At 48.4% G+C, this 26116-nt stretch overlaps 1 protein-coding gene across 2 annotated transcripts in view; it reads right to left on the bottom strand.

The window, feature by feature from the left end:
- Positions 1-692: 692 nt before the first annotated feature.
- MAP3K9 (mitogen-activated protein kinase kinase kinase 9) overlaps positions 693-26116 on the bottom strand; it is a 63364-nt gene continuing 37940 nt past the window's right edge. Inside the window, exons 3-12 of one of the 2 annotated variants that reach the window (XM_060175541.1) lie at positions 24485-24665; positions 21912-22060; positions 21379-21554; positions 17684-17924; positions 15753-15875; positions 14071-14224; positions 10381-10449; positions 8866-8978; positions 5180-5983; positions 693-2290 (exon numbers count right to left, since the gene is read on the bottom strand). In XM_060175541.1, the coding sequence (XP_060031524.1) occupies positions 1803-2290; positions 5180-5983; positions 8866-8978; positions 10381-10449; positions 14071-14224; positions 15753-15875; positions 17684-17924; positions 21379-21554; positions 21912-22060; positions 24485-24665 (2498 nt within the window). In that variant the 3' untranslated portion in view covers positions 693-1802. The remainder of the gene's footprint in view (positions 2291-5179; positions 5984-8865; positions 8979-10380; positions 10450-14070; positions 14225-15752; positions 15876-17683; positions 17925-21378; positions 21555-21911; positions 22061-24484; positions 24666-26116) is intronic. The other variant, XM_060175542.1, reaches the window with a different exon arrangement.

The raw sequence follows: 26116 nt of genomic DNA, 5'->3' as shown, positions 1-26116 counted from the left end.
AATCATCCACCACCACCACCACCACCACCACCACCACCGAGTCCCTCTGGTAACTAAAGGACGTTAAGAGCAAAATTAAATCTCTCACATGCTGTCTTCTCTGAACAAAGGGTGAGATGAACGGGAGTAACAGAAGCTTGGGGGAACAAAGCGCCTCTCTGCAGTGGGACCCTCAATTAAAGAGCTGGTGGGCTCAGAAAGGACCAGTTTGAAAACCAAGTTCATCCGTTACGTCACAGTTAGTCGTGCGGAGCGCAGTGATTCACCAGTCCCCAGCTGGGCACCCAGGCAGCAAACACAAGGCGCGTGCAGCAGTCACCCCTGCTCCCGCCTGAATCTCCAGAGATACACTCTCTGGTGGAAAAGACTGGGCAGCTTCCAGGAGTCCTGGGGGAAGACAAACATGACCCTACAAGACTACCGTCCACACTTGACACGGGTCGCCTCGGAGTAAACAGAACAGAGAAGACTCAACGCTCCAGGGAAGCTCAACACTCAAGTCAAGGAAGCAACTTGGAGCCAAGCCAGGGTTGGCCTCTGCTGGACTTCTGACCCACTCACGGTCCACTGCCGAGCACAGACAGGGGCAGCTGCCTGGGTCAGTCCCCGGTGCGTGGGGCTCAACACCAGCGCCGAATGAGGCACCACCTTATACACACCGTCACCTCCCCACATCCAATCACAAACGGTACTAAAAATGGCTCCTTTTTATTTCGAGGGCATCACAGAGGGGACAGCCTGGCTGAGGAGGGACTCTCACAGCCCCAGGGCTCAGCGTTCAGGCCACACCCCGTAAGCTGTTCTGGTACAGTACAGAGATAGCCACCAACCAAACATACCCCAAAGTCCACTCATCCCAGGGGCTGGAGGGAAGGCCAAGGGAAGGGACTAACACACAGGGACCAGACCATGAAAGGGACAACACAGGAACTTTGACACTGGCTTCAGGACTGGCACCACCAGCAAGTGAGTCTCCCAAGAAGCTGTGCTGAGATGAGCGAGTGTTCCTACCGGAATTGGGTTTGCTCTTGTGTAGGCCCAGGTGCCTTCAACAGGCGCTGGTCTCTATTCTTGAATTTTGAATATTGCATACCCCCCCCCCAGACTCAGTTCCTCTTCACTGCCATCGGGCTGTGTTTTTTCCTAACTCCTTCCCCTCCCCTAGTTCTCACGAGACAGGTACTCTCATGCCAATCCACTCAGGGAAGCGGGTGCCTGGTCGAGCAGGGAGGGACCAGGCCTATGGAATGCTGTGTTCCACACTGGGGTGCCTGGTCTTCAGCCCTCCAACTGGTGTGAATGGACCTGGGGTACAGAAAAGCTCATCTCACACCCCCAAGTGGGATTCTGATTCACGGGCGTCAGGGAAAGGAGGAAAATCAATCACAGAACATCCAATACTGGTGTTTGGGAAGGCTGAGCTGACAGCTAACAGAGGCCCAGACAGGCTCTAAGCAGACCCAGGGGGCCGAGGAGAGGAAGCAGCAGGGAGATTTGGCTGAGTGACTTAGCAGGTCACCCTCTTAAAGGCGAGGAAGGCCGTGGAGGGCAGGGGACATGCACGCACCCATCCTCCTCACACAGCCAGAGCTGACAGCCGCAGCTCTTCCAGCAGACAGGCCCTGCAGGCAGGAGGTCCTCGGAAGTGGCTCTGCTTCCATCCCCTTGCATCTTCAAAGTGCATTATCAGTGCAAGAAGTAGGGCTGGGTCTCAGGGGGTCCCAACTCTGAGAAAGGGCTGTGCCAGCCAGCTCCCCCATCTCCTCCTGTTTCCCCCTCACCTGTCCCCAACCCCTCTCATGCTAAGACCAGAACTCTTGCTGGATCTCATAAGGGGCAGGCCTGTGAGTGTTCAGCTCAGCTCGGCACAGCGGCATGGTGCTGTCCTGACTCTGGCCCTCCGCGTCCAGGTCCAGAAGCGTCCGCTCGGCGGGGGGCAGCGGCCCCACCTGGAACGGGAGCAGGGCTGGGAGTCCAGGCCGCTCCTCCACAGTGCTGCTGCTGCTGGCAAAGCAGGAGTCCAGGTTGCTGGGCGTTTCCGTGCTGGAGCTATTGGCTGGGGAGGCGCTACGGGCGTGGCTGGGGGACACGAACCACCAAGGGTCCAGCCGGTGCCGGTTGGCAGAAGGCCGGGGCCGAGGCAGAAACTCCAGGGTCTTGGGTCTCTCCAAGGCCGAGTCTTGCTGCTGCGTGTTCCAGCGCCTTGGGGTAGGCGGGAAGACCACGTTGGGGTCAGGAAGACGGGGGAATTCACCTGGGTCTCTGCTGGGGCTAGGGGTTTTCAACAGTCCTGGTCAAAGACACAAAGGGAGAGGCATCAGATCATGGCTCTGCATTTCAGAGACAGACAGACAGACGCTGCTCCCTTCCCACCTTGTCATGTTTCTAACTTACTTGGGATAAGATGGACAAATTTTTAAAAATTATTTTATTTTGGGGAGAGAGAAGGAGAGAGAGGGAGAGGGAGAGGGAGGGGAGGGAGAGAGAGAGAGAGAAGGAGAGGGAGAGAGAGAAGGAGAGAGAGAGAGAGAGAGAGACACTGTTTCATGGCTGGTGAAGCTTCCCACTAGCAGGTAGGGACCAGGGGCTTGAACCTTGGTCCCTGTGCAACATAATGTGAGCACTCCACCAAGTGAGCCACCACCCAGCCTCATTATACACACAGATGTATATGTTTGTGTATGTGTATGTTTATGTATGTGTATATGTACATGTATGTGTATATGTATGTGTGTGTATGTTTGTGCATGTGTATATGTTTATGTATGTGTATATGTTTGTGTATGTGTATATGTTTGTGTATGTGTATATGTTTATGTATGTGTATATGACTCATTTACTGGGGCTGGGGGGGGGCGCACCTGGTGGAGCGCTCACATTACAGTGTTCAAGGACCTGGTTCAAGCCCCCAGTCCCCACCTGCAAGAGGAAAGCTTCACGAGTGGTGAAGCAGGTCTGAAGGTGTCTCTCTCCCTTTCTATCTCCCCCTTTCTCTTGATTTCTGGCTGTCTTTATCCAATGAAGACAGTATTTTTTTTTTTTTTGAAAAGACTCAGTTATTTGTTTCTTAGTAAGAGAGGAAGAGAGAACATGTGAGCGAGAGCATCGCTGCGGCGCAGGCAGCGCCGGGGCCTGGACACGGGACCTCACGCTTGACAGTCCCCACTTTCCCCACAGCACCACCTCTCAAGCTGCACAGGAACAAATACTTAGTGAGCACTTGTGTGCACCATGCAGTGTGTTAGGAGGTTCTGGGGATGCAACAGAAGACGACACACAGTCCTAGTTATCTGGTGACGGTGACAGTAACAACGACAATGATAATCATGACAGTAATACATACAGGGGTCACAACTGTAACCAAATAACTTGAGGAAATATCTGTTCACTCGTGGTTCTTTTATTTGATGAACATGTGACAAGAACAGAACTCAGGAATTGAAAGATGTCTGACAGGGTCTTTATCCCCAAAGGAGCCACACATCTGAGCACAGAGAAATCAACATGGGGCCAGGAGGTGGTGCGCCTGGTTAAGTGCACACATTACCGCGCGCAGGGACCTGGGTTCAAGCCCCTGGTCCCCACCTGCAGGGAAAGCTTCACGAGTGGTGAAGTAAGGCTGCAGGTCGGACTCTCTGTTTCTCTCTCTCCCTCTCAAACTCTATCTGCTTTTTCCAATGATAAATTGAAACAAAATCTTCTAAAGGAGATCTCAAGATGAGCAAAGCTGAAAGGTAATTTCCATTTCTCATTCAAAATTCCAGTGCAGCTCTCAGCACTGCTCCCCTCTTCTCCTGGCTGAGAAGCACTTGCCTGGTCAGATCCAGGTGTTGGGAGCAAGAGGCAGCAGTGGGAACAACCTGGGACGGGAGTGTGCGTGCCCGGGCACCTCAGGCATCAGGTGGCGACCGCGGGCCCAAGCCACGTCACCAGCACCGCCACTCCCTGGAGAAAGGGACACATCTCTGCGTGGGCAGTCGGGCCTGAGTCAGGGAGGAGGAATGACGGTGTGAGGCTCAGGAGAAGTCGGCCTCAAGAGTGTCTGCACTTACGCTGCCATGAGAGACAGGAGCCCAGCCGTGCATCAGAAGCACCTCCCAGGTGCTGGCAAGGGTTCCTCCCTCCTCTCCCTCCGTCTCCCCTGCAGAGTACAGGCAGAGCTAGACTCCAGCCCCTCCTGCACCCAGCAGCACTGCCTCCTGCCCAGCAAGACCCCAGGTCCCATGTCCCACGGCAGCCCTCACCCACAGGCCTGGATCTTAAGGAAACTGCTCACCTTCTTCACTCCTCAGCGGAGACCCACTGGAGACAGAGACACCCCCTTCCCCAGAGCATGTCTTTATTTTTTTTTATTTTGACTTTTTTAAAAAAAACTTTCTTGAAAAATAATTATCCATTTATTTTGGATAGAGACAGAGAGAAATTGAGAGGTGGGGGGAGAAGGGGAGGTGGGGGGGGAGGAAACACCATAGCACTACTCAGCTCTGGCTGGGGACTGAATCTGCAACCTTGAAGCCTCAGGTATGAGAGCCTTTTACATAACATTTGGCTATGTCCCCAATCCTGAGTGTTAATTTTTTTTTTATAGTTGCCACCAGGATTATTGTTGGGGCTCAGTACCTGCAAGCAAATCCACTATTACCAGTGGCCATTTTTTCCTTTAAAAATTTTGCTTTGGGGGGCCAGGCAGTGGTACACTAATTAAGTGCACCTGTTACCATGCGCAAGGACCAGGGTTCAAGCCCCCGGTTCCCACCTGCAGGGGAAAACCTCACAAGTGGTTACGCAGGGCTTCTCTTTCTCTTCCTCTCTACTCCCCTTCCCTTTCAATCTCTCTCTGTCCTATCTAATTAAATACAGTTTAAGATGCTTTCTTTTATTTGAGAGGCCAGAGAGAAACAGGAGAGGGAGGATAGAGAGGGAGAGAGAAAGAGACACTGCAAGCACCGCCTCACTGTCGTGAAGATTCTCTCCTGCCCACGGGGGCCAGGGGGCCTGGACGGCGTCCTTGCACACCGCAGTTAACACGAGCTGTGGGCTCCACCAGGCGAGCTGCCCATGGCCCCCAAAGCACGTCCTCACTGGCAAAGCCGGAGGGGGCATGGAGCTTGCCGTGGCGGCGCCCTCCCCGGGGAAGGGGCACTGACAGGAAGGGGCCTGAGGCCTGGCCAGGACGTACCTGGCCCAGGGCTGGGACTCATCCCGTTGCCGGAGGGGCTCCTGCTGGCTCGCACTGCGGCTGGCTTGAGGGCGCCATCAGAAGGGGTCCGTCGGTGACCACTTGGCTGCGAGGGGGCCGTGAGGGTGACGTGGGTGGGAGTCAAGGACTGTTTGGGGTCTAGCTTGAAGCGCTCCACGCGGACGTTGACAAGGGGATTGTGGGTGCAGGGGGCGAGGGCTGGGGCCTCGGCCGGGCTGGCGGGCATCTCGTACACCACGAGCTCGTCACTGTCGGAACGCAGCAGGGAGCGGGTAGAGTTGCACTCAGAGATGGAGGAGAGGGAGAGGAGTGTCAGGGAGGCAGAGGGGTCTCTGAGCAACGGCACAGGCTCTTCCTTCTTGAAGAGCTTCCGGGATGGGGGGCTGGTGCTCCGGCGAGGACGGCTGGCCCTCTGAAAGAGACCCTCACGCCTCTTCTTCTCCTCCCGGGCTGGTGGCTCAGGCTCCTCAGAGGGAGGCAGCTGACACTTTCCGGCCTCCAACAGGTCAAACCCTAGTCCTGTGGCTGCCAGGACAGCCGCGCAGCCAAGCAGGGCCACCTCACAGCGGCGGTGGGGGGCGCCTCCCCGCTTGAGGCTGTTGGTTGGTGTCAGCTGAGGGGTACTGGTGGCTGAGTTGACCGGGGTGGGCTCCTCGTGGGCTCCATCACTCGAGGGGCCATCCCCATCCTCTCCACGAGGGAATGGGATACAGAGGTAGGACTGGTTGGGTGAATGCTGTAGGCGGTTCTCCCCACTCCCTGGGCCTTCACTGTCCTCATCATCTGTGGGGAGAGAGAGACACACACAGAGAGAGAGAGAGAGAGAGAAATGAAGCAGCAGGAACAGGAGTCTGGTTTTTCCTCCCAACCCCAGAAAACCTGGCTCAGTGTTAGGGACAGAGGGGTCAGAATCTGGGAGGCAGGACACAGACCGGGGCAGTGAATCCATACGGCTTCTCCTTTCCTCACTGCGCTGGGAGCAACGTCGTGGAGCTCAGTGCCCATTCTAAAGCCAGCATCTGCTCTTTTGTTTGCACACAAGGGCTCTGATCATTTGCCTCCTCTGTTGAATTGGGACTATCAACATAAGAAGTCCAGTTTCTTAGAATATTGGTTAGAATTTATCCAGTGGACACTCAAAGACTAATTCAAAGGGGCATATACACCCTTAAGTTCATAGCTGCATTATTCACAATAGCCAAAGAATGGAAGCAGCCTAAATGCCCATCCATAGTTGACTGGCGAAGGAAGGTCCGGGATATAGTGTTGGAGGAGATAGCATAATGGTTATGCAAAGAGCCTCTCATGCTTGAGGCTCCAAAGTCCTAGGTTCAATCCCCTGTACAAGTGTAAGCTGGAGCTGACATTCTCGGTGAGGGTGGGGGGTGGGGGGGGAAGACCTTGAGCAGTGAAATCGAACACGCTCAAGGCCCTGGCTCTACAAAAAAGTAGTAGTAGTAGTAGTAGTAGTAGTAGTAGTAGTAGTAGTAGTAGTAGTTGTAATGTGATATACACTTTATACTCTGTAAGCAGAAAAGGTGATATTGTGGCCTTTGGGACAAAATGGATGGAGCTGGAGGAGATTACACTCAGCAAGACAACTACTGAATGGCTTCACTCATATGTGGAATCTAGAGAACTGAGACACACGGGTCCTGAAACTGGTGCAACTCGGAATGTTCCTACCGATGACCACAGAAATCAAGTTTGGACCTACAGGGGTGTAGAGGTCACATAGGCTCCTGTGCTGACTATGGGCCCCAGATCAAATCGATGGGGTTTACAGCCAACAATATTTATACTCTTTTCCCATATTTGGGAGCTACTCTCTTCCCTGATCCAGCTTTCTAGTCCTTTTTCCAGCCATGACACCATCTCCCCAGACAATAACCTGGGTCTAACTGCATTATCAGATGTCAGGTTCAGGCAAAACTAATAAAGTCATGGGCCCTTTGGAAATATACTTGAAATAGATTTATTTACTAGCTATTTCCAAAATGGAGACCCCAAATATTCATCTGCAATGTTCTAGCATTTAGGTTCATAATTAATCAACAACTTGTATGACTTTAAATGTTAACTCTCTTCTTCAGCCACCAGGTTCCAGATGACACCATGATACCAACCAGACTTCCCTGGGCAGACAACCCCACCAATGTGTCCTGGAACCCCGCTTCCTCAGAGCCCCACCCCACTAGGGAAAGAGAAAAGCAGGCTGGGAGTATGGATCGACTTGTCAATACCCATGTTCAGTGGGGAAGCAATTACAGAAGACAGACCTTCCACCTTCTGCATCCCATAATGACCCTGGGTCCATACTGCCAGAGGGCTAAAGAACAGAGCTATCAGGGGAGGGGATGGGATACAGAGCTCTGGTGGTGGGAACTGTACACCTCTTATCCTATGGTCTTGTCAGTTTTTCCATTTTATAAATAAATAAAAAAAAGAAGAAAAATAAGGAAAAAAAGAAAAAAAACTTTACTGTTGGATTTACAAATATTCAATTAATGTTAATTACTTAACAAGTAATATGTAATAAATATAAAAATATATATTAAAATTTATAAATATTTAAATGCAAAAATAAGAACTGAAACACATGAACTTGGAAGAAAAAAAACAAAACAGAAGCAAGCAAACTATTTCTAAAGCTTTGTGAGAACTACAGTGGTTATCTTTGGGAGGTGGGAGGTGGGGACACAGAGTCTGGTGATGGGTGTGGTGTGAGACTATATGCTTTGATCTTTGTCATGTAACCCCTAATACTCACAAATAGAAAATGGGGAGAAATTTTGGGCTAGAAGAAAAATATGTGTGTGTGTGTGTGTGTGTGTGTGTGTGTGTGTGTGCGCGCGCGCGCGCGCGCACGTGTATATTCTAGAGCTCTGCTCAGCTCCAGCTTGTAGCTGTGCTGAAGACTGAACCTAGGGACCTCAGAGCTTCTGGTATAAGTCATTTGCATAACCACGATGTTATCTCCCCTGCTTTAGTTATTTGTCTCAAGCTCAGTCTCCTGTCTGTGGTCATACTGACCGTGGAGGACTAGTTTCCTGCAGGGACCAGGGAGGTGACTGAGCAGCAGAATGCATGTTTTGCACCTGTGAGGTCGTAGGCCTGATTCATGGTACCACATATGACATAGTGACCATTTGGTGTCTCAAATAAAATAAAAATCAGATTTAAGTCATGAAACATTCCTCTCTGGCACAGAATCCTCTACACTATATTGAATGACCTACTTGACCCTGAAAATACATGAAGAGTATCACCCAGGGAAAACCTTTCCTGTTCACCCATCATTGGGCAATACTGAAAAGCTTTCTTCTCTTCAACCACACTCTTTCATTTGTGGATCCCCAAGTTAAGATGCAAGGGACAAGACCCAGAAGATGGAAATGACTGATTGAAGGCTCTACCCTCTCCACTGCTCTAAGGCCTTGGGGGATCAGAGGCCCAAGGCAGGCTCCCTGCCATAGCAGCGCTTGGGGGATGTCAGTGAAATGAGAGGAAGGCAAACAAACAGGGAGTGGTGTGAGGGTCCTGGAGTTGAGTGAGAGAGGTGACAATCACTGCGAAGTAGTGCCCAGGACCCCTAATCTGTCCGGGAGGGTTGGTTAAGCATTGTGTTAGGGAAAGAGAACCACAGAAACCAGGCCAAGGCTTACCTATCTCCATAAGGCTGGTGAACCCTGGCAGAGCTGGGCTGCTCCTCGGGCCTCTCCCCAGGTTGGGGGCACTGGACGACCATTGTTTGTATCCATCTACCAGGGACCTGAGGCTGAATAAGAGGGAACGAGGTCACTGCTCCAACCGGCTGATTCTCTTACTCTCCTCTGCTCCAACGACCTGTGAAAATGTCTCTCCTTGTCTGCTTAATTCCACCAGAGCCCTAGAGACCTGAGTATGGGCAGCAGACCTCACAATATCCATCTATGTCGCAAGCCAAAGTGCACGTGCTCTAGGCTGGGCAAGACCCCACCCCCCATCCCCATCATTAACATGCAGATAGAGAACTATGGAAAGAGCTGGTGGACAGGCTGGCAGAAGGTAGAAGGACTGTGCGGTACTGGCCAGGGTCTTGCCTGGTTCTGTCTTGAAGCAAACCATCAAATGCCAATCACAACACCCCAGTGACAGTAGTCACACTGTAATGCAAGGACTTGCACATGCCAGGCAAGCAACAGGCAGATGAGCCAGCAACTCCAGGCCATGCGACTCCATCCCCATCATTTCCCAGTGTCTCCTTCTAAGCTCACATCATGCGTAGGCAACACACAAGTCCATCCTCTTGTCAAAAACAGACACCAATTAACGATGGGGTAGCAACCCAGTGCACTTTGGGACAGACTTCTGTGGGCAGTACAGAGTACTGCATCCAAGCCGCCCTCCCCCCAGTTTGACTGGGAGCAGAGAGGAATGGACAGGAGCGGGGTGCCAGAGTCCTGGAGTCATCTCCTACCAGGAAGCCAGTGTAACTCAGAAGATAACATCTCAAGAACCTCCATTAGCTCCTTAGAGGATGAGGGAGTGAGAGGCCCAGAAGCACTGGCCTCTTCTCTGAAGCCTAACGAGAGGGGACTTCATCTAAGGACTCTATGGGCTCCCACTGCTTTGGAAGTTTGCAGATTATAACCAATGGAAGCTCTCACTTTGAGGCCAGAGTCATTCAACTAAAACTCACTCTTTCTAGCGTCTTTGCCCTTGTTGGAGAACAAATTTTTCTCCTGACCTGACACTGGCATTTTGAGTGCTGTCAGAAATGCTAAGAAATTAAAGAACATTCCAGTCTCGGCTGGTTTCAACCCAAATACAGAAAGGGTTCAAGATAAGCAGGAGGTTCAATCCGTAGCCTGGGACTTCTTACTGAGAATCAATCTTAGCACAGCTCTGCACCCAAGGAAATGCAGGTTTGCAACATCAGGTCAAGTGCTGAAGACAAAAGGACAGCCAAGTATCATCATCATAAGGTTATCCAAGGTGTTGGGAGCGAGAAAGGAAAGTCAGACTAACACAGGAATTTTCCCAAGGTGCACGAGGATATTGTTTAAAACAACACAAAACACATCAGCACAGCCCTAGTGATGATGAGGTTTGATTCTACGTGGTACACAGGGAGAAGAAGGACATGGAAGGGGAGTCGTTACCAACAGATCTGATGCAAGGGTGAAAGTTAGACTCACCCCAAGTGGAAATGCGGAGACTCTGATGGGATACTTAAACCATTAGCTTTCTCTCGTCTCTGAGGGGATCTTCAATGAATAAAGAGCGTCAGTAGCAGGTAACAGTAGGTACATGCAGCTCAGTCTCACCCACTCGGAACCCCAAGGCTAGACTGCAGTTACATCACCAGTCGCCCACCCCATCTGGCCAGCAGAGCCCACACCACTAGAGGATCTGAGTCAGGTGCCTGAGCTGCTCCAGGTGCAGGGCCTCCCGACATGTGAGCTGAAGGACCATGGGTAAGCGCAGCAAAGTCACAGTGGCCTGACACCTGCTGGTACCCAGTCTATGGACCAGTGCAAGCTTCTGCCCTCTAAAGAGTGAAGAGGCAGGGCCAGGCGGTGGTGCCCCTGGTTAAGTGCACACACAACAGTGCACAAGGACCCAGGTTCAAGCCCCTGGTCTCCACCTGCAGGGAGGGAGCTTCACAAGTGGTGAAATAGGGCTGCAGGTGTCTCTCCCTCCCTATCTCCCTCTCCCCCTCTCAATTTCTCTCTGTCTCTATACAAGAATAAATAAGAAGATTAAAAAAAAAAGAGTGAAGATACAAATTCATTTCACATGACTGGATTCACTCTAGTCTTTTGTCATTATATACTTTCTCTAGCTGACTGGGACTAACATCAGAACTAATCACATATAGAAGCTTTTAAAAATTTATGACATCAAGGCTGACTGCACTGGAGAGACTACATATAATATATATATATTTTAAATTCTTCGATAGGAATTGAGAATCATAAAAAGCTAAGTAGTTGTGTCCAGGAGCTGGTACACCTAGTTGAGCACACATCACAAATGTGCAAGGACCCAGATTCAAGCCCCTGGTTGCCCCCAGAGTGGGCGAGCATTGAAGCAGTGACATGCATGTCTCTCTCCCACTCTATCTCTGGTCACTCTGTCTCTATCCAATATATAATTCTTTAAAATTAAGTAGCATATTCCAAATATTTTTTCAAAAGTTTGTGAAGTCACGTCTATAAAAGAGAGTAAGACGACTCTAAAGCTAATACTTGGTAGTAGGAAACAAAGTTAAGTTTTCTAGAAAAGTTAATAGTATCTTTAAGCGAAGCAGCACCGTAGAGACCAATGAAACCTGTGTAAATTCTTTTTTAAAAAAAATTTATTTAATTAATTTTTTTCAGTGGTAAATTCTATTCAGAATCATACTGATGTCAGAAATACCAAGGGGCTCAGGGTGACCAGGTTTCTCAACTCCCATTTTAGCCCAGGAATAAAAAGAAATACTCCATATTCTTAGAGAGCTTAGCATGGCAGAGCAACTTTCTATTCCTAGATAGTTCAACACTGAATACTTGTATAATAATCTAGTTAGCATGCCTCATATGTCTAAATCTCTATATTCTAAGACGCCCAGTGATTTCCAAAGTCTGGCTTCAAAGAGTCCATCTTTTTAGAAACAGGCTGGGGGTATGGATCGACTTGCCATGTCCACTGGAGAAGCAATTACAGAAGCCAGACCTCCCACCTTCTGCACCCTGTAAAGAATTTTGGTCCAAACTCCCAGAGGGATAAAGAATAGGGAAGCTTCCAATAGAGGGGATGGGACACGGAACTCTAGTGGTGGGAACTGTGTGGAATTGTACCCGTTATCTTAAGATGTTGTTAATCATTATTAAATCTTTAATCAAAAAATTTTTTTTCAAATATTTCATTTTATTTTTGAGAGAGATGCAGTGAGAGAAAGATACAGAGAGAAACACCAGAGCACTGCACAGCTCTGGCTTATTGTGGTGCGAGGGACTGAACCTGGGACTCTGGAAGCTCAGGCATGAGAGTCTCTTTGTATAACCATATGCTACCTACCCTCAACCCCCAAATTTTTTTAAAGGCCATCTTTTATGAGCTAAACTGTTATTTTCACTTTCCGTGGGGTAATAAAATTTAGATGTGAAAGCTTAGAATTTGAGGACTACCAAAGCCAATCACAGATCCAGGGTATCTATTTCCCTGACAGTCAACCTCAGAAGCTTATTGGAAAGCCACTAGAAGGGCTGGGTGGTGGCACACCTGGTTGAGCACACATGCTACAATGTGCAAAGACCTAGGTTCAAGCCCCCAGCTCCACCTGTAGGGGGAAAGCTTTGTGAGTGATAAAGCAGGGTTGCAGGACTCTCTCTCTCTCTCCATCTCTAATTCCCCCTTTCCTCTCAATTTCTGGCTATATCTATCTAATAAATAAATAATTAAAAAAAAAAAAACCCACCAATGTATCCTGGAGCCCCGCCTCCCCAGAGCCCTGCCCCACTAGGGAAAGAGAGAGACAGGCTGGGAGTATGGATCCACCTGTCAACACCCATGTCCAGCAGAGAAGCAATTACAGAAGCCAGACCTTCCACCTTCTGCACCCCATAATGACCCTGGGTCCATGCTCCCAGAGGGATAAAGAATAGGAAAGCTATCAGGGGAGGGGGTGGGACACGGAGATCTGGTGATGGGAATTGTGTGGAGTTGTACCCCTCCTATCCTATGACCTTGTCTATATTTCCATTTTATAAATAAATTAAAAAGAAAGACAGACAGACAGACAGAAAGAAAGAGAAGAAAGGAAGAAAAAAAGAAAGTGAGCCACCAGAAAGGGAGATGAGGATGGTTTAAGACTTTGGAAAGAAACAGTTAAGACACAATTATGGATTCTGACTCCAGGAAGAAGGAGTGCAACCCCATTATGCTTACTCTTCAGGGATAAAACGGAATTCACATAAAATATGTGAAGATCATCATGGGAAATGCTTGCATATGCTTACCCATGAGCCCGCTGCTACACTATGTGCTTCACAAACATGAATTCATGTAAGCCTCTATCAACTGACTGATATTCCTGGAGACAGGAACTGAGGGAACCCCCAGGTAGTAAGTGGGAAAGCAAGGCCACACAGTTCAGGCCTGGGGGAAGCCAGGATTCAGACTTCAGTAATCAGGGGTTAGTCTTCAAAGTCTTCATCACTAGATAGGAGTCACTGGTCTGTGGACTCAAGAGAATTTGGTTCAAAGGCGATAAGCTCACAGCCAGAACACAGGCACATTCAAGGCCTTTACTTTGCCCAGGAGGGGTACTATGTGTGGGACAGGAAAGAAGTACCCATGGCTATGGGTTTATGTCTGTCTGCACAACTGGAGAGGAATTGTTTTACCTGCCCTTACTGTGGGAGGAGTCACCACTCAAGAGGACTCTGAAAAAATCCCTGTTCTTCACTCTGTTCTAAGTAGAAAACTCAAACAGGACTTAAACAGGACTTGAGCTGCTCATAACCTTCAGGGGTTGGAAAAAATTGAACCGTTTTTATCTTTTTTATGATGTCTTCATGGACTAGGGCCGTGCCCATTCATTTACATACGGGCCATGCTCTGCCACTGTTACAACAGTGAAGTTACGCAGTTACACCAAGAGGCCGCATGGCCCACAAAGCCAAAATCAGTGATACTGGGCTCTTTATAGGAAAGGCATGCCAAGTCCTTCTCCTACAAGGAGACTAGAAAACTCCTCTGGAGAGATCAAGAAGTTCCTGATTTCCCAGAAAGCAGTGAAACAACAGAAGAAAAGTTGATTCACAGAATTCAGACACATTTTTAAAGGTGTGCACCCAACCACTTCGAAAAGAAGAGGAGCTTCATCATCTGGGTCTTACCCTTCGTCTCCTGAGGCAACCTCCTTCTGACCAAGTGTACCTGGTCCCCACGTCCGCCCCTTCTTCTTGGGGGCCTGCTTCTCCTCCTCCTCCCCTTCCTCCTTTGGGATAACTGAGTTCCAGCCCCAGGTTTTGCTGTTTTCTCCTGGTGTCACTATGAATAAAAAAAAAGATTCAATGGGATCTGGAAAACAGAAAAGCAGGTTCCCCCCTTCCCAAACAAACAAACAAACAAACAAAAAACTAGCTTGTATCTCGCCAAACATACACAGATACACACACTTTGGAACTGCAGAGAAGAAATCAGGTCTCTTAAAAAACTGGGACTGGGAGAAGCTTCCAGAAGAATGGGGCTCCCAGCCACCACCCACAGAGCACTCTCAAAGTCCTCAACATGAATGAGCGGCCTAGCTGCCCTCGAGTCCACTATCAAACTGTGGCCCACGTGAGCTTGTTAAGCTGTGTGGCCCCAGACTGGGTGGGGGGTGTGGGTGACAGGTGAAGGAGTAGACGGGAGAGGGAAAAAGACCAGCAGTTAGGAAGATGTGACTGAGAAATCTCAGTTAGGAAACGCTCAAAAGGAAGAAGATGGAGAAGGGGTTCAGGAGCAGGAGAGGAGGAAAGAAGGAATGGACCTAGAGGAAGAGAACAGAGACGAGGGGAGGAACTTGCTTCTCACATTAGTACCCAAAGCCCAAGGGGGGAAGTAGCAAGCTTCAGGTGTTATCATGAATGGCGGGGAGCTGAGGAGTCCTGGCAAAATGTGGAAGCTGCCCTCAGTTTCAGACAATCAGCTGAGGCAACAAGAAAGAGAGCCTCACTGATTTCACTTTTCAGGGAAAGCCAGAAACCCAGTTAGTCTTTTTTTTTTTTTTTTTTTCTCCCAGTGAAATCTATCTTTAAATTAGAGAAACGAGCCCATTTACACACAGCAGGCACGTACACAATATGCGTATAACCACATATTTTTGTCTGTGTATATATGTGTTGGTTGGTATAAATTATTACTATTATTACTTAACAAGCACTGCAGTAAAAGTAAAGTTGGTCCGGACTTGACCTATCAAGAAGGTTCCCCGGCTTCTACACTTTGAAAAAGTATTTTTTGGGGGCCAGACAGTGGTGTACCTAGTTGAGTACAATTTTTAGCATGTGCAAGGGCCAGGGTTCAAGTCCCAAGTCCTCACTTGCAAGAGGAGGCTTCATAGGGTAAAGCAGGTGTCTTTGTGTCTCCCTCTCTATCTCCTTCTTCTCTCAACCTCTGTCTCTATCCAAAAGGGGGAAGACAAAGTAGTTTCCTATAGGAAGTATGGACAAAAGAAGATCAAAGATACCCAAATATGGCGAAGAGCACAAAGGTCCCTTGAGCAGGCTACCAAGCTGCACCTACAGCACACACACTAGTTTCTACACTGCTCTGGAATCCACAAGAGCTGTCAATACCCCCACACCCCTTTGTTGGTATGTGGCTGGGGGTAAAGGGTACAGGAGGCAGCTTTAGAGAGACAAGGGGGGGGGGGGCTAAGGTTTTGCGTACATATGTGCATGTATAGACACATTGTCGAGGAGAGGTGGCAGAAGTTATGGATGGAGCAAGCCTGGGCCAGTCGGTGGCTGGACAGAGCAGGGGACAGGTGCCCCTGATGTGTTCTGGCCCCAATTAATTTGGGAAACAGTCTCACACTGGATGGCTCGCAGGCGAGGGATGATGGTAGGGCTTGCAGGAGGACTGGAGCGGCTGTTGAGGAGACTCTTCCTTTTATCCATGGTCGGGGAGGCCTGCACCGTGAACTTGTGCTGGAAATCTGCTCAGAAAAGACAGACGCACATGTGCATTAGCGATATTTATGTGACAAAGCTGACATTCTCTGGCAGGTCTGGGAGCTCCTTGTCTACCTAGGAAACTGTCTCTCTCAGAATCTCCTCTTTATGCTCAAGGGGCATCTCAAGACAAAAGTATTAAGAGGAGGAGAAGGAAGAATCCACTATCTGGACGAATAACATCAGAGACAGAGTAACACTGTCTAGGATATCTACCGGTGTAGCGATTACATATTTGAAAGAGTTCAGCACAAGATTAAGAAAAATAATTTAAAATTCTATTTCACACAGAACTCCCCAACTGTGGTGGTGATGGGGAGAAGTGGTTCAGGAAGGGGACACAGTACTCTGATGGGGGAGCAATGTGGAGCCATGGCCCTGTTATCTATGCTCTTGAAAGTCACTAATAAAGGCATATTAAAATACTAAGAATTAGAAATTCTATTTAATGCAGCATATTTGTGCATGTCTGATTTCCTCATGGACTGATGCAGGGAGATTTGGGCTTCTCACCAAATGCAGGCAGGTCAGGGTAATAAAAACCAAGCCTGGAAGGGAAGCTAAGAAAGTGAAGGTCAGGCAGAAGCTGAAAAACAAGATGAGAAGAGAAAACACTCAGCAGAACCTGGACTGGAGCTGGTGTCTTGCACCAAAGTCAAAGACTCTGGGGTGGCTGGGGGGGGAGGGTTCAGGTTCTGGACAGGATGGCAGAGGACCCAGTGGGGGTTGTATTGTTACGTGGAAAACTGGGAAATGTTACACTTGTGCAAACTATTGTATTTACTGTCAACTGTAAAACATTAATTCCCCACCCCCCCCCCAAAAAAAAAAAAAAGTGGAAGAGGTGAGGCTGATGGTTCAATACACACATACAACCCAGGGTGACTGTGCGTGAGGAAGACACAACACACAGCTCTCGGGTATCTGAGTGCCGCCCCTCCCGCGCCAGACACAGGCACTGAGTTACTGCTTGTTGCCAACAAAGTCTCTGAACTAGCACGAGTCCCCCAAGTGGGAACTCTCTCTTCTATTTTGTTTCCCTAGTGTACACAAGAAATGCTCAAAGACTTCATGTTGAGACTGGGTGGTGGCACTTCTGGTACAGAGCACATGTCACCATGCACAGAGACCCGGGTTCAAGCTCTGGGTCCCCACCTGAAGGGAGAAGCTTCATGAGTGGAAGGCTGCAGGTGCCTCTCTTTCTCTCTCCCTATCTTCTTCTTCCCTCTCAGTTTCTGTCTCTGTAGAACACCCTGCTTTGCCACTCGAGGAAGACAGGTCCTGAAATGAGAGAAGCCTAGAATGTTCCCAGCTGTGACTGTGGACCGTGAGCTCAGGCTGACAGGGACACGGAGGGGACACGGGCTCCTGTGCTGAATATATGTGCCCTGGGTCAGTGGCAGAGTAAGTGCACTATCCAGGTGAACTATTTTGCTGGCCAGAGTGAAGTCACTTTTAACCGGGTCAGTCTTTCTATTGGAAAAAAAAATGGGGGGTATGTGGGCAGAGGTAGACAGCTTAATGGTTATGCAGAGAGATGCTCATGCCTGAGGCTCCAAAGTCCCAGGTTCAACCCCCTACACTATCACAAGCTGGAGTTGAACAGTCACCTCTGTTCTGAAATGCAGGGCCCCACGTTCTAAGCTCAGTTCCTGGCCCCAGGAGTCTCGGGCCTACAACCCCTTGCCCCTGCTGCCTGGTCTTCCCGCCTGGCCCCGTCACTGACCAGGAGTCTCGGGCCCACAGCCCCTTGCCCTGCTGCCCGATCTTCCCGCCTGGCCCCGTCACTGACCAGAAGGGAGGCTGATGCGGTTCCCGTCCTTGAGCTTCAGCCGACTCTTCCTGAACTTGCCCTTGCGCTTCTTCACCCGGGGCTTCTCCTGGCACAGCTGGTGGATGATGATGTTGAGTTCCCGCTCCAGGATGTCGATTTCCCGCTCGGCCAGCTCCTGCTCCCGGCGCCGCAGCAGCTCCTCCTGGTTCTTCTGCTGGAGTGCGGCGCGTGTCAGCTCCTCCTCCCAGGTGTGGAGCTCCTGAGGGTGGGCGGGGCCGTCAGAAACAAAAGAGCAGGGTGTGCGGTACGCAGAGGCCAGGTGGAGGGGCTACTACCCACGCCGACCCGGACAGCTCTCCTCTGATGCCCCGTGCATCAAGTCCTCGGTGGATGGGGAGGCTCCGCTGGTAAGTGTAGGTCTCACCTGCCTCATCAGGTGGCTCAGAGAGTCAGTGAGGTTGTAACTAGATAAAGCTCAGTCTAAACTGGAGACAGGGAGGGGCCTTGACTGTTAATTATAATTGTCTATGACTGGGGAAAAATGGAGGTCTGGGTTACACACACACACACACACACACACACACACACACACACACGTGAGCTGAGGGGGCAACATAATGGTTCTGCAAAAGACTTTTATGCCTGAGGCTCTGAGGTCCCAGGTTCAATCCCCAGCACAACAATACACTAGAGCTGAGCAGTGCTCTCTCTCTGTCTCCCTTTCTGTATCTTTCTCTCTTTCTCTGTCTGTTTTTCACTTATTTCTCTTTCCATATCACTTTCACTGAAACAAGATAAATAAAATCTAAAAAAGAAAGGAAGGGAGGAAGGAAGGAAAAATTTGGATGAGCTTGGTTTTATAATTTTTCACTATATAAAATAAGTTTTTTTTTTTAAAACAAACCAATTTAATGAGTTCTAGTTAGAGAAGATCTGCTATAGACAAGCCACCCAGGAAACCTCTGGGTGACTTGTCTATAGCATTCAAATGAAAAATTATTTCTAGGGTTGTTGTGCAAAAGGCACGTAAGGCATGTCACCTAGATCTGTCTCCCTGACAAGTGAATCTGCTAGGGTATGTGGTCTGAACCCATATTCTCTCTGAAAGGATAGTTTCTTGCTCAGGAAGGAACATAGTGGCACAGCGAGGAGAAGAGAGGCTCTGTCCTGAAGCCTTTGCTGGCATGACTACTGACCCCCCCACAAACACTTGAAACTCTGCACTAAGCACAGTCAGCTTAGAGCAAGACAAGCCTCTAAGCCATCCCACTGGGAAAGCTAAAGCCTGAAAGTTGGGTGGATAGTGGTGTGGCAAGGTCTCATCTAGAATTCTGAATCCGGGGCCAGGCAGTGGTGTGCCTGGTTAAGCACACACACGACAGTGTGCAAGGACCCGGGTTCAAGCCCCTGGTCCCCACCTGTAGGGGAAAATCTTCATAAATGGTGAAGCAGGGCTGCAGATGTCTCTCTGTCTCTCTCTCCTTTCCCTCTTGATTTTTGGCTGTCTCTATCCAATAAATAAAATAAGGTAATTTAAAAAAGAAAGGGATGAAACAGCAAGGTGAAATAGTAGCTCTTCTCCTGTAAACTCATGTCTAAGGGATATTTGGGTCTAAGACCCTTCCTCTCATGGACCCTGAACACCACCCAGCCCAGACACCAGTCCAGCCTCAGACACCTCAACACAGCTGCGTGAAACTATCTGAGGAGTGTAATCATCTGGGAAACCCAGATATTTGTAGAATACATCATGTATCTGGAAGACCCTCCGACAAAATACATGTCCTTCTTGTGAAACACCTACTGGGGAACAACTTCTTAGAACAGGTGTCACATCTTCCACATATGGTCACTGAAGAGGAACCCTCCAGAGGGAAGGTTTATCATCTACCCATCTTGCCCTTACTTGGCCAACTATGAACACTGGGATGGGCAGCATCACAGTACGATGGCTAACAGGGACATCAGATGTAATGCAGCCTGAGTACTGACATCACGGGGTCATATTTTGTAAGATAATTATAATCCTATTATGTTGGATTATATAAGAATTCACATAAATAACCTGGGCAGACGACCTTACCAATGTGTAGTGAAGTCTCACTTCCCCAGAGCCCTGTCCCACTAGGAAAAGATAAGAGACAAACTGGGAGTATGGATCCACCTGCCAACGCCCATGCCCAGTAGAGAAGCAATGACAGAAGCCAGACCTCCCACACCTTCTGCTCCCCATAAAGATCTTTGGCCCATACTCTCAGTGGGATGAAGAATAGGGAAGCTTCCAATGGAGGGAATGGGACACGGAACCCTGGTGGTGGGAACTATGTGGAATCATATCCCTGTTATCTTATAATCTTGTTAATCATTATTAAACCACTATTAAATTTTTTGAAAGAGATAGTATAATAAAAATATTAGTTATTATGAGAATGGATTGAGGCTTTTTTTCTGGCAACTACTTATTGACAAAAATCAACTTTCATTTTTCTCAGGGCCGGTACCTTTATAATTTCATCAGTCAACAGAAAGGTAAGCAGGAGTCAGTGACTGAGTGATTTTAAAGAAGACAAGCATGCCCCATGGCCCTTCTAATAAGAAGCGTCCTTTAATCCTCTTCTTCAGTGGTTGCTAAGGTCCATCACCTGCCTCCAGGGCCCCTCGTGACTTCTCGTAAGCTCACTACATTCCCCTGCAGGGTCTGCAGACTGGCCAAACAGACCTACACTTGGGGATGCATTTGTAAAGCTCTGAGACTGATTTTTAAGTCTTTTCTTTGGGGGAACAACAGCGAAACTGGAAAGAAGACGACCTTGAAATTGCAAAGACTCAAATTCAAGGTTCTGCTGCCAAGTGACACAGCCGTGGCTCCTGGGCTTTTGGATGAAAAGTAACACCACCTGCCATGCACGCTTGTAGCGGGGCCCATGAGACCTGACTCCTAGGTAAAAAGATCTCTCTAGACCTTTCAAGGGGAAGAACTGGGAATACATACAGGCATGAACAGTTTCAGCTGCTGTCAGCACCACAAGTTTCCAAGTTTCCACTGTGGGGAGAGAGGAAGATTGGGGAGAGGGAGAGAAACTAGGTCTACAGACAACGCCAGAGCACCCCGCTACAGCTGACCAGTCCTGCTCCTGCAGTGTACACAACACAAATACTGCTGTTGGACACTGACGGCTAGACACACCCTGAGGGTGTAGAGTCCGTCAGCTTAGGGGAGAAACACTAAAGCCACAAAACAGAGCTCTAGCAGGCCGAGAGCCTTGCAACTCCCCCCAAAACTGCCAAAGCAGTTTAGATCCGTGGTATTTCTATCTTATATACTATATTTCTGGTTCTGATGCCAAGAGAAGCTGGCAGGAAGTTGTGATAATCCCTGTGAATGCTGAAGTCTCCTTATGTCAAGTCGCTCCCCTTCAGAAGCCTGTCTAGAGCCCTACAGTCTTTGCAGTGGGCAGGATGAGATACCCTGGTAGAAACTGCATGCCAAAGGTGCTCTTCCTCCCCACTGGGACGTGTGGGAGCTTTGGACAAAGGACCCCTCCTTATTCCTCGGACACCCCACAAAAAGAATGCTGATCCCACTTCTGATGGCAGCTGAGACGGGGTATGAAAAGAAAATACTGCCATTATTGTAACCAGGGGCCACTGTGGAAAAGGTTCCCTGGTTCAGTGCATCCTTGTTCTTCTTCTTGTTTTTTTTTTTTAATTACCTTTTCTTTGGCCCTGAGTTGGTCAAACATTTCCTGAATTTCATGCTTCCAGTCATCCTGCAGGCAGTGGAAGGAATCCTTGGGCATTTCAAAGAAACCTGACTCCTCAATGGTAGTCAGCTGGTCCAGGATGTTCGTGAAAGAGGGTCGGGCGTGCGGGTCAGGGTTCCAGCAATCTGCAGGAAACGCACAAGGAGGCGTAAAGTGTGAAGAGGCTGAAGACGTGCCATGGCCTGGCTAAGGACACACACTACAGTGCGGGAGGACCCAGGTTCAAACCCTGCTCCTCGCCCACAGGGGGCAAACTTAACAAACGGTGAAGTAGAGCTGCAGTTGTCTCTGTCTCTCTCTCCTTTCCCTCTCAACCTCTATCCGATAATAAAAAATAAATAAATAAAATGAGGAAAAAAAAAAAAAGATTCCTTCTTGAGCAAATGATACTTAATTACCTGTCACTGTAACAGATTCTACAGAATCGGCCAACATCTACCAAGTTCTGGTAGAAAAGTAAAGTCTCCAGGCCAGTCACTTACCTTCCATGAGTTTGGCAAAAGGCTCAGGGCATGTAGAAGGAATGGGAAGGGCGAGTTTGTTCATGGCTACTCCGTAAGCGACTGCTAAGCCATCGATTCCTCGGAAAGGCACCTCACCAGTCAGCAGTTCCCAAAGCAGCACCCCGTAGCTAAGAAAAGACGACAGAAGTCACAGTGCAACCTTAGTGAGACCGCTCCTGAGGCCTTGTCGAGCACCCCGAGAGCCCTCCCCATGCAGGGAGACTAACTAGACGTGCTAATGTGACAGGGGAAGGGAGGCCACGAGGCATACTCAGCCAGAGGAAAACCTCTGGTGTCAGGCACATCTGGTTTCAGAGTTATATTCCGTACGTTTCTATGTACAGGATTAGCAAAGTAGCTCAGCTGGACAGTGTGCTGTTTCCTACACTTTAAGACCCAGGTTCAAGCCTGGGCCCCCACTGCACTGGAGAGAGCTTGGATGCTGTGGGCTCTTTCACTCTCTGCCTTCTCTACCTCCATTAAGAAAAAAGAAAGAAAAAGCTGTTTTCCTCATCTATTAAATACAAACACTATGACTCTCACAAGGCTATCATGATATTACAGTAGTATGTAAGCCAGTGTGCGTTAGCCAGGGCTACATGGCCATTTCTATTGCTAACGCGACAATGTGAGCTGAGAGAAAAGGCAGCTTCCTCCAAAATACATTCGTTTTCTTAAAAACACAAACTTCACAAACACATTTTCAAAACTTTAGAAGACAGAGGGCTGGTTATATCAGGTAAACAGATTTTGCTTCTACGAAAAAATTCCCTTGTCTTTAAAATAATTTCAGATTATATTATCATTACTTATTTATTTTGACTGTTTTTATTGCGACCAGAGTTATCACTGGGGCTAGGTGCCTGCACCATGAATCCACCACTCCTAGTGGGATTTTCTTTTCTTTCCTCTTTTCTTTCATTCTTCCTTTCTTTCTCTCCTTCCTTTCTTTTATTCTTCCTTTCTCTCTTTTCCCTTTATTCTAACAGCATGGAAATTGTAATACAACTTTGTAAATTTACCAAAAATCACTGATATGCATTTTAAAGGATGAACTCTGTCATATGACTCATAGCTCAATAAAGCTGCTATTCACACACACACACACACACACACCTACATCCAGTAGCTCACTTTACGACACAGCAGGAAGCAATATCTTTGCAGACTGAGGTACAAGAATCACCTATAGTCCTGTCTTCCATATACCAAGCTAATGCTGCCCTTCCATGCCCATGAGGGTGTACACCTGCAGACACTCATTCTTCCTCCTCTCAGTGGGAAAATCTTTAGTTCTGTGCCCTGGTGACTGTGACATTCATTTGCCAGAGTGGCAGTAAATCTAAACTGTGACTTGCTTGGGATCATCTTTTTCCATATGGTCCAACAGGTAGAGATGACTAGAAAACATAATGTCCAGGGTGGAGGGTAGATAGTATAATGGTTATGCAAACAGACTCATGCCTGAGGCTCCAAAGTCCCAGGTTCAATCCCCCATACCACCATAAAACCAGAGCTGAACAGTGCTCTGGTAAAAAAAAAAAAAAAGTCCAACCCACCAGAAAATAGGTTCAGCACAAAAATACTCATCAGCTCAAGGACATACAGTGTGACAGTAATAGTGCTTTTGCTGAACCAGGCAGGATGACCCGGAGGAAGGCATCCAGGAGTCACTGAGCACTCCCAGCATGCTGCGGGTCAGAGTGATAGTACACGGTGCTCCTAGAATCCACTGGTCTTTCGTAGAGTGTAATCACCAGATAAAGGGGCTGGAAAGAGGTGGCACTTCCCACAACACTGGAGGGATTGTGGGTCGATGCGGCCACTGGAGGCTTTCCCCTGGCAAGGCGGGAATTAGTGTACACATTGCTCTGGGCTCACTTAGACCCTACTTGAGCTGTCTGGGAATCCCTGCAACCTCATTTCTTCAAATCCTGAAGCACGTGTGAGGTCAAAATCCCTCAAGGATCCTAGCCAGCCAGATCCAGCAGTGTATTAAGAAGGTTCTGCATCACGACCAGGTGCATCCCAGGGATGCAAGGCTGGCTCAGTACATGTAAACCACTCAACGTGATCCACCCCATCAATAAAAGAAAAAACAAAACCCACATGATTGTCTCAATAGATGCAGAGAAAGCTTTTGACAAAATCCAACACCCTTTGATAATCAAAGCACTACAAAAAATGGAAATAGATGGGCAATTCTTCAAGATAGTGGAGTTCACGTACAGCAAATCTACAGCCAACATCAGACTCAATGGGCAAAAGCTGGAAGCATTCCCCCTCAGACCAGGGACCAGGCAGGGCTGCCTACTATCACCATAGTCAACGTGCTGTCGCAAGTTCTTGCCATACCAGTCAGGCTAGAGGAAGGCATTAAAGGGATACAGGTTGGAAGAGAAGAAGTCAAACTCTCCCTATTTGCAGATGACTGGTAGTAAACATAGAAAAACCCAAAGAATCCAGCAGGAAGCTCTTGGAAATAGTGAGGTGTCGGGCTACAAAGTCAGGATCGCCGAGGGACCGCAGAGCCAGCACCTGTGCGCCTTTACCTCCACACGTCGCTGCCTTTGGAGAACATGGAGGCGCGGATGACTTCAGGCGCCATCCAAGCATAGGTGCCCGCTGCACTCATCTTGGTGGTCCGGTGCCACTCCCGAGCCAGGCCAAAGTCGGTGATCTTCAGGACCTTGTCGCTCAGATCTCCATTCTCCACCTTCTGGAGGATCAGTACTGAGCAGGGAAGAGAATGTGGGAGAAATCAGTCCCGGGAAAACAAAACATGGAAGACGGCAGCCTCCTGCTGCCCTCTCAACCTGTCCTGAGCGCCCCTCAGGCAGCTAGCACAGACTGGTAGCAGACACATCTTATTTATTTGTTTTTTTAACCAGAGCACTACTCAGCTCTGGCTGATGGGGGTGCTGGAGACTGAACGTGGGGTATATGATACCTGGAGCATAAAATGGGTTTTGCATAACTATTATGCTATCTCCTCAGCCCAGAAACATCTTCTTACAAATGTACAATGCATCCTTTTTTCATGCCAATTATATTATAGGCACAGTCTTTCTTAATGGATAAACCCTACACATATTTGCCCGTTTTCTTTCTTTTTCTTAATTTTTACGTATAAAATGGAAAGACTGACAAGATTACAGGAGGGGTGCAATTCCACACAGTGCCCACTCCCAGAGCATTGTCTCCAATCCCCTCCCTTGATAACTTCCCCATTCTTTTAAAATTTTATTTTAATTAATTAATTTTTTCTTCATTGGGGAATTAATGTTTTACAGTCAACAGTAAATACAATAGTTTATACATGCATAACATTTCCCAGTTTTCCATATAACAATACAACCCCCATTATGTCCTCTCAATCCTTTTTGGACCTGTACTCTCCCCCCAACCCACCCCAGAGACTTTTACTTTGGTGCAATACAACAACTCCAGTTCAGGTTCTACTTGTGTTTTCTCTTCTGATCTTATTTTTCAACTTCTGCCTGAGAGTGAGATCATCCCATATTCATCCTTCTGTTTCTAACTTATTCCACTTAACATGAATTTTTCAAGGTTCATCCAAGATCGATTTGCCCATTTTCTAAAATAATGTACAATTATGCTCTTATTTTCTATTTTCTTTTCTTTCCTTTTTTAAATATTTCTTTCCTTTTGTTGCCCTTATTGTTTTATTGTTGTAGTTGTTATTGTTATTGATGTTGTTGTTGTTGGATAGGACAGAGAGAAATGGAGAGAGGAGGGGAAGACAGAGGGGGAGAGAAAGACATCTGCAGACCTGCTTCACCGCTTGTGACTCTTCTGCACGTGGGGATCCGGGGGCTCGAACCAGGATCCTTACTCAGGTCCTTGCGCTTTGTGCCACGTGTGCTTAACCCACTGCGCCACCACCTGACTCCCCCATTATTTTCTATTTTCTTTTCTCCCTCTCCCTCTCCCTCTCCCTCTCCCTCTCCCTCCCCACCAGAACACTGCTCAGCTCTGGCTTATGGCAGTGCAAGAGATTGAACCCGGGACTTTGGAGCCTCAGGCATGAGAGTCTCTGCATAACCATTCTGCTGTCTCCCCCACCAATGCTCTTATTTTCTAGCCAGTAGGAATGGAAGTTTCCCCGGGTACTAGTGTACATACTTGGTCATGTATATGCACAAGGAAAAGTGTTAGATAAC

The sequence above is a fragment of the Erinaceus europaeus genome, chromosome 16, assembly GCF_950295315.1.
Source record: "Erinaceus europaeus chromosome 16, mEriEur2.1, whole genome shotgun sequence".
NCBI classification, from domain to species: domain Eukaryota; kingdom Metazoa; phylum Chordata; class Mammalia; order Eulipotyphla; family Erinaceidae; genus Erinaceus; species Erinaceus europaeus.
Note: the sequence above shows the minus strand (reverse complement) of the source record. Positions and strands in the feature narration are given on the sequence as shown.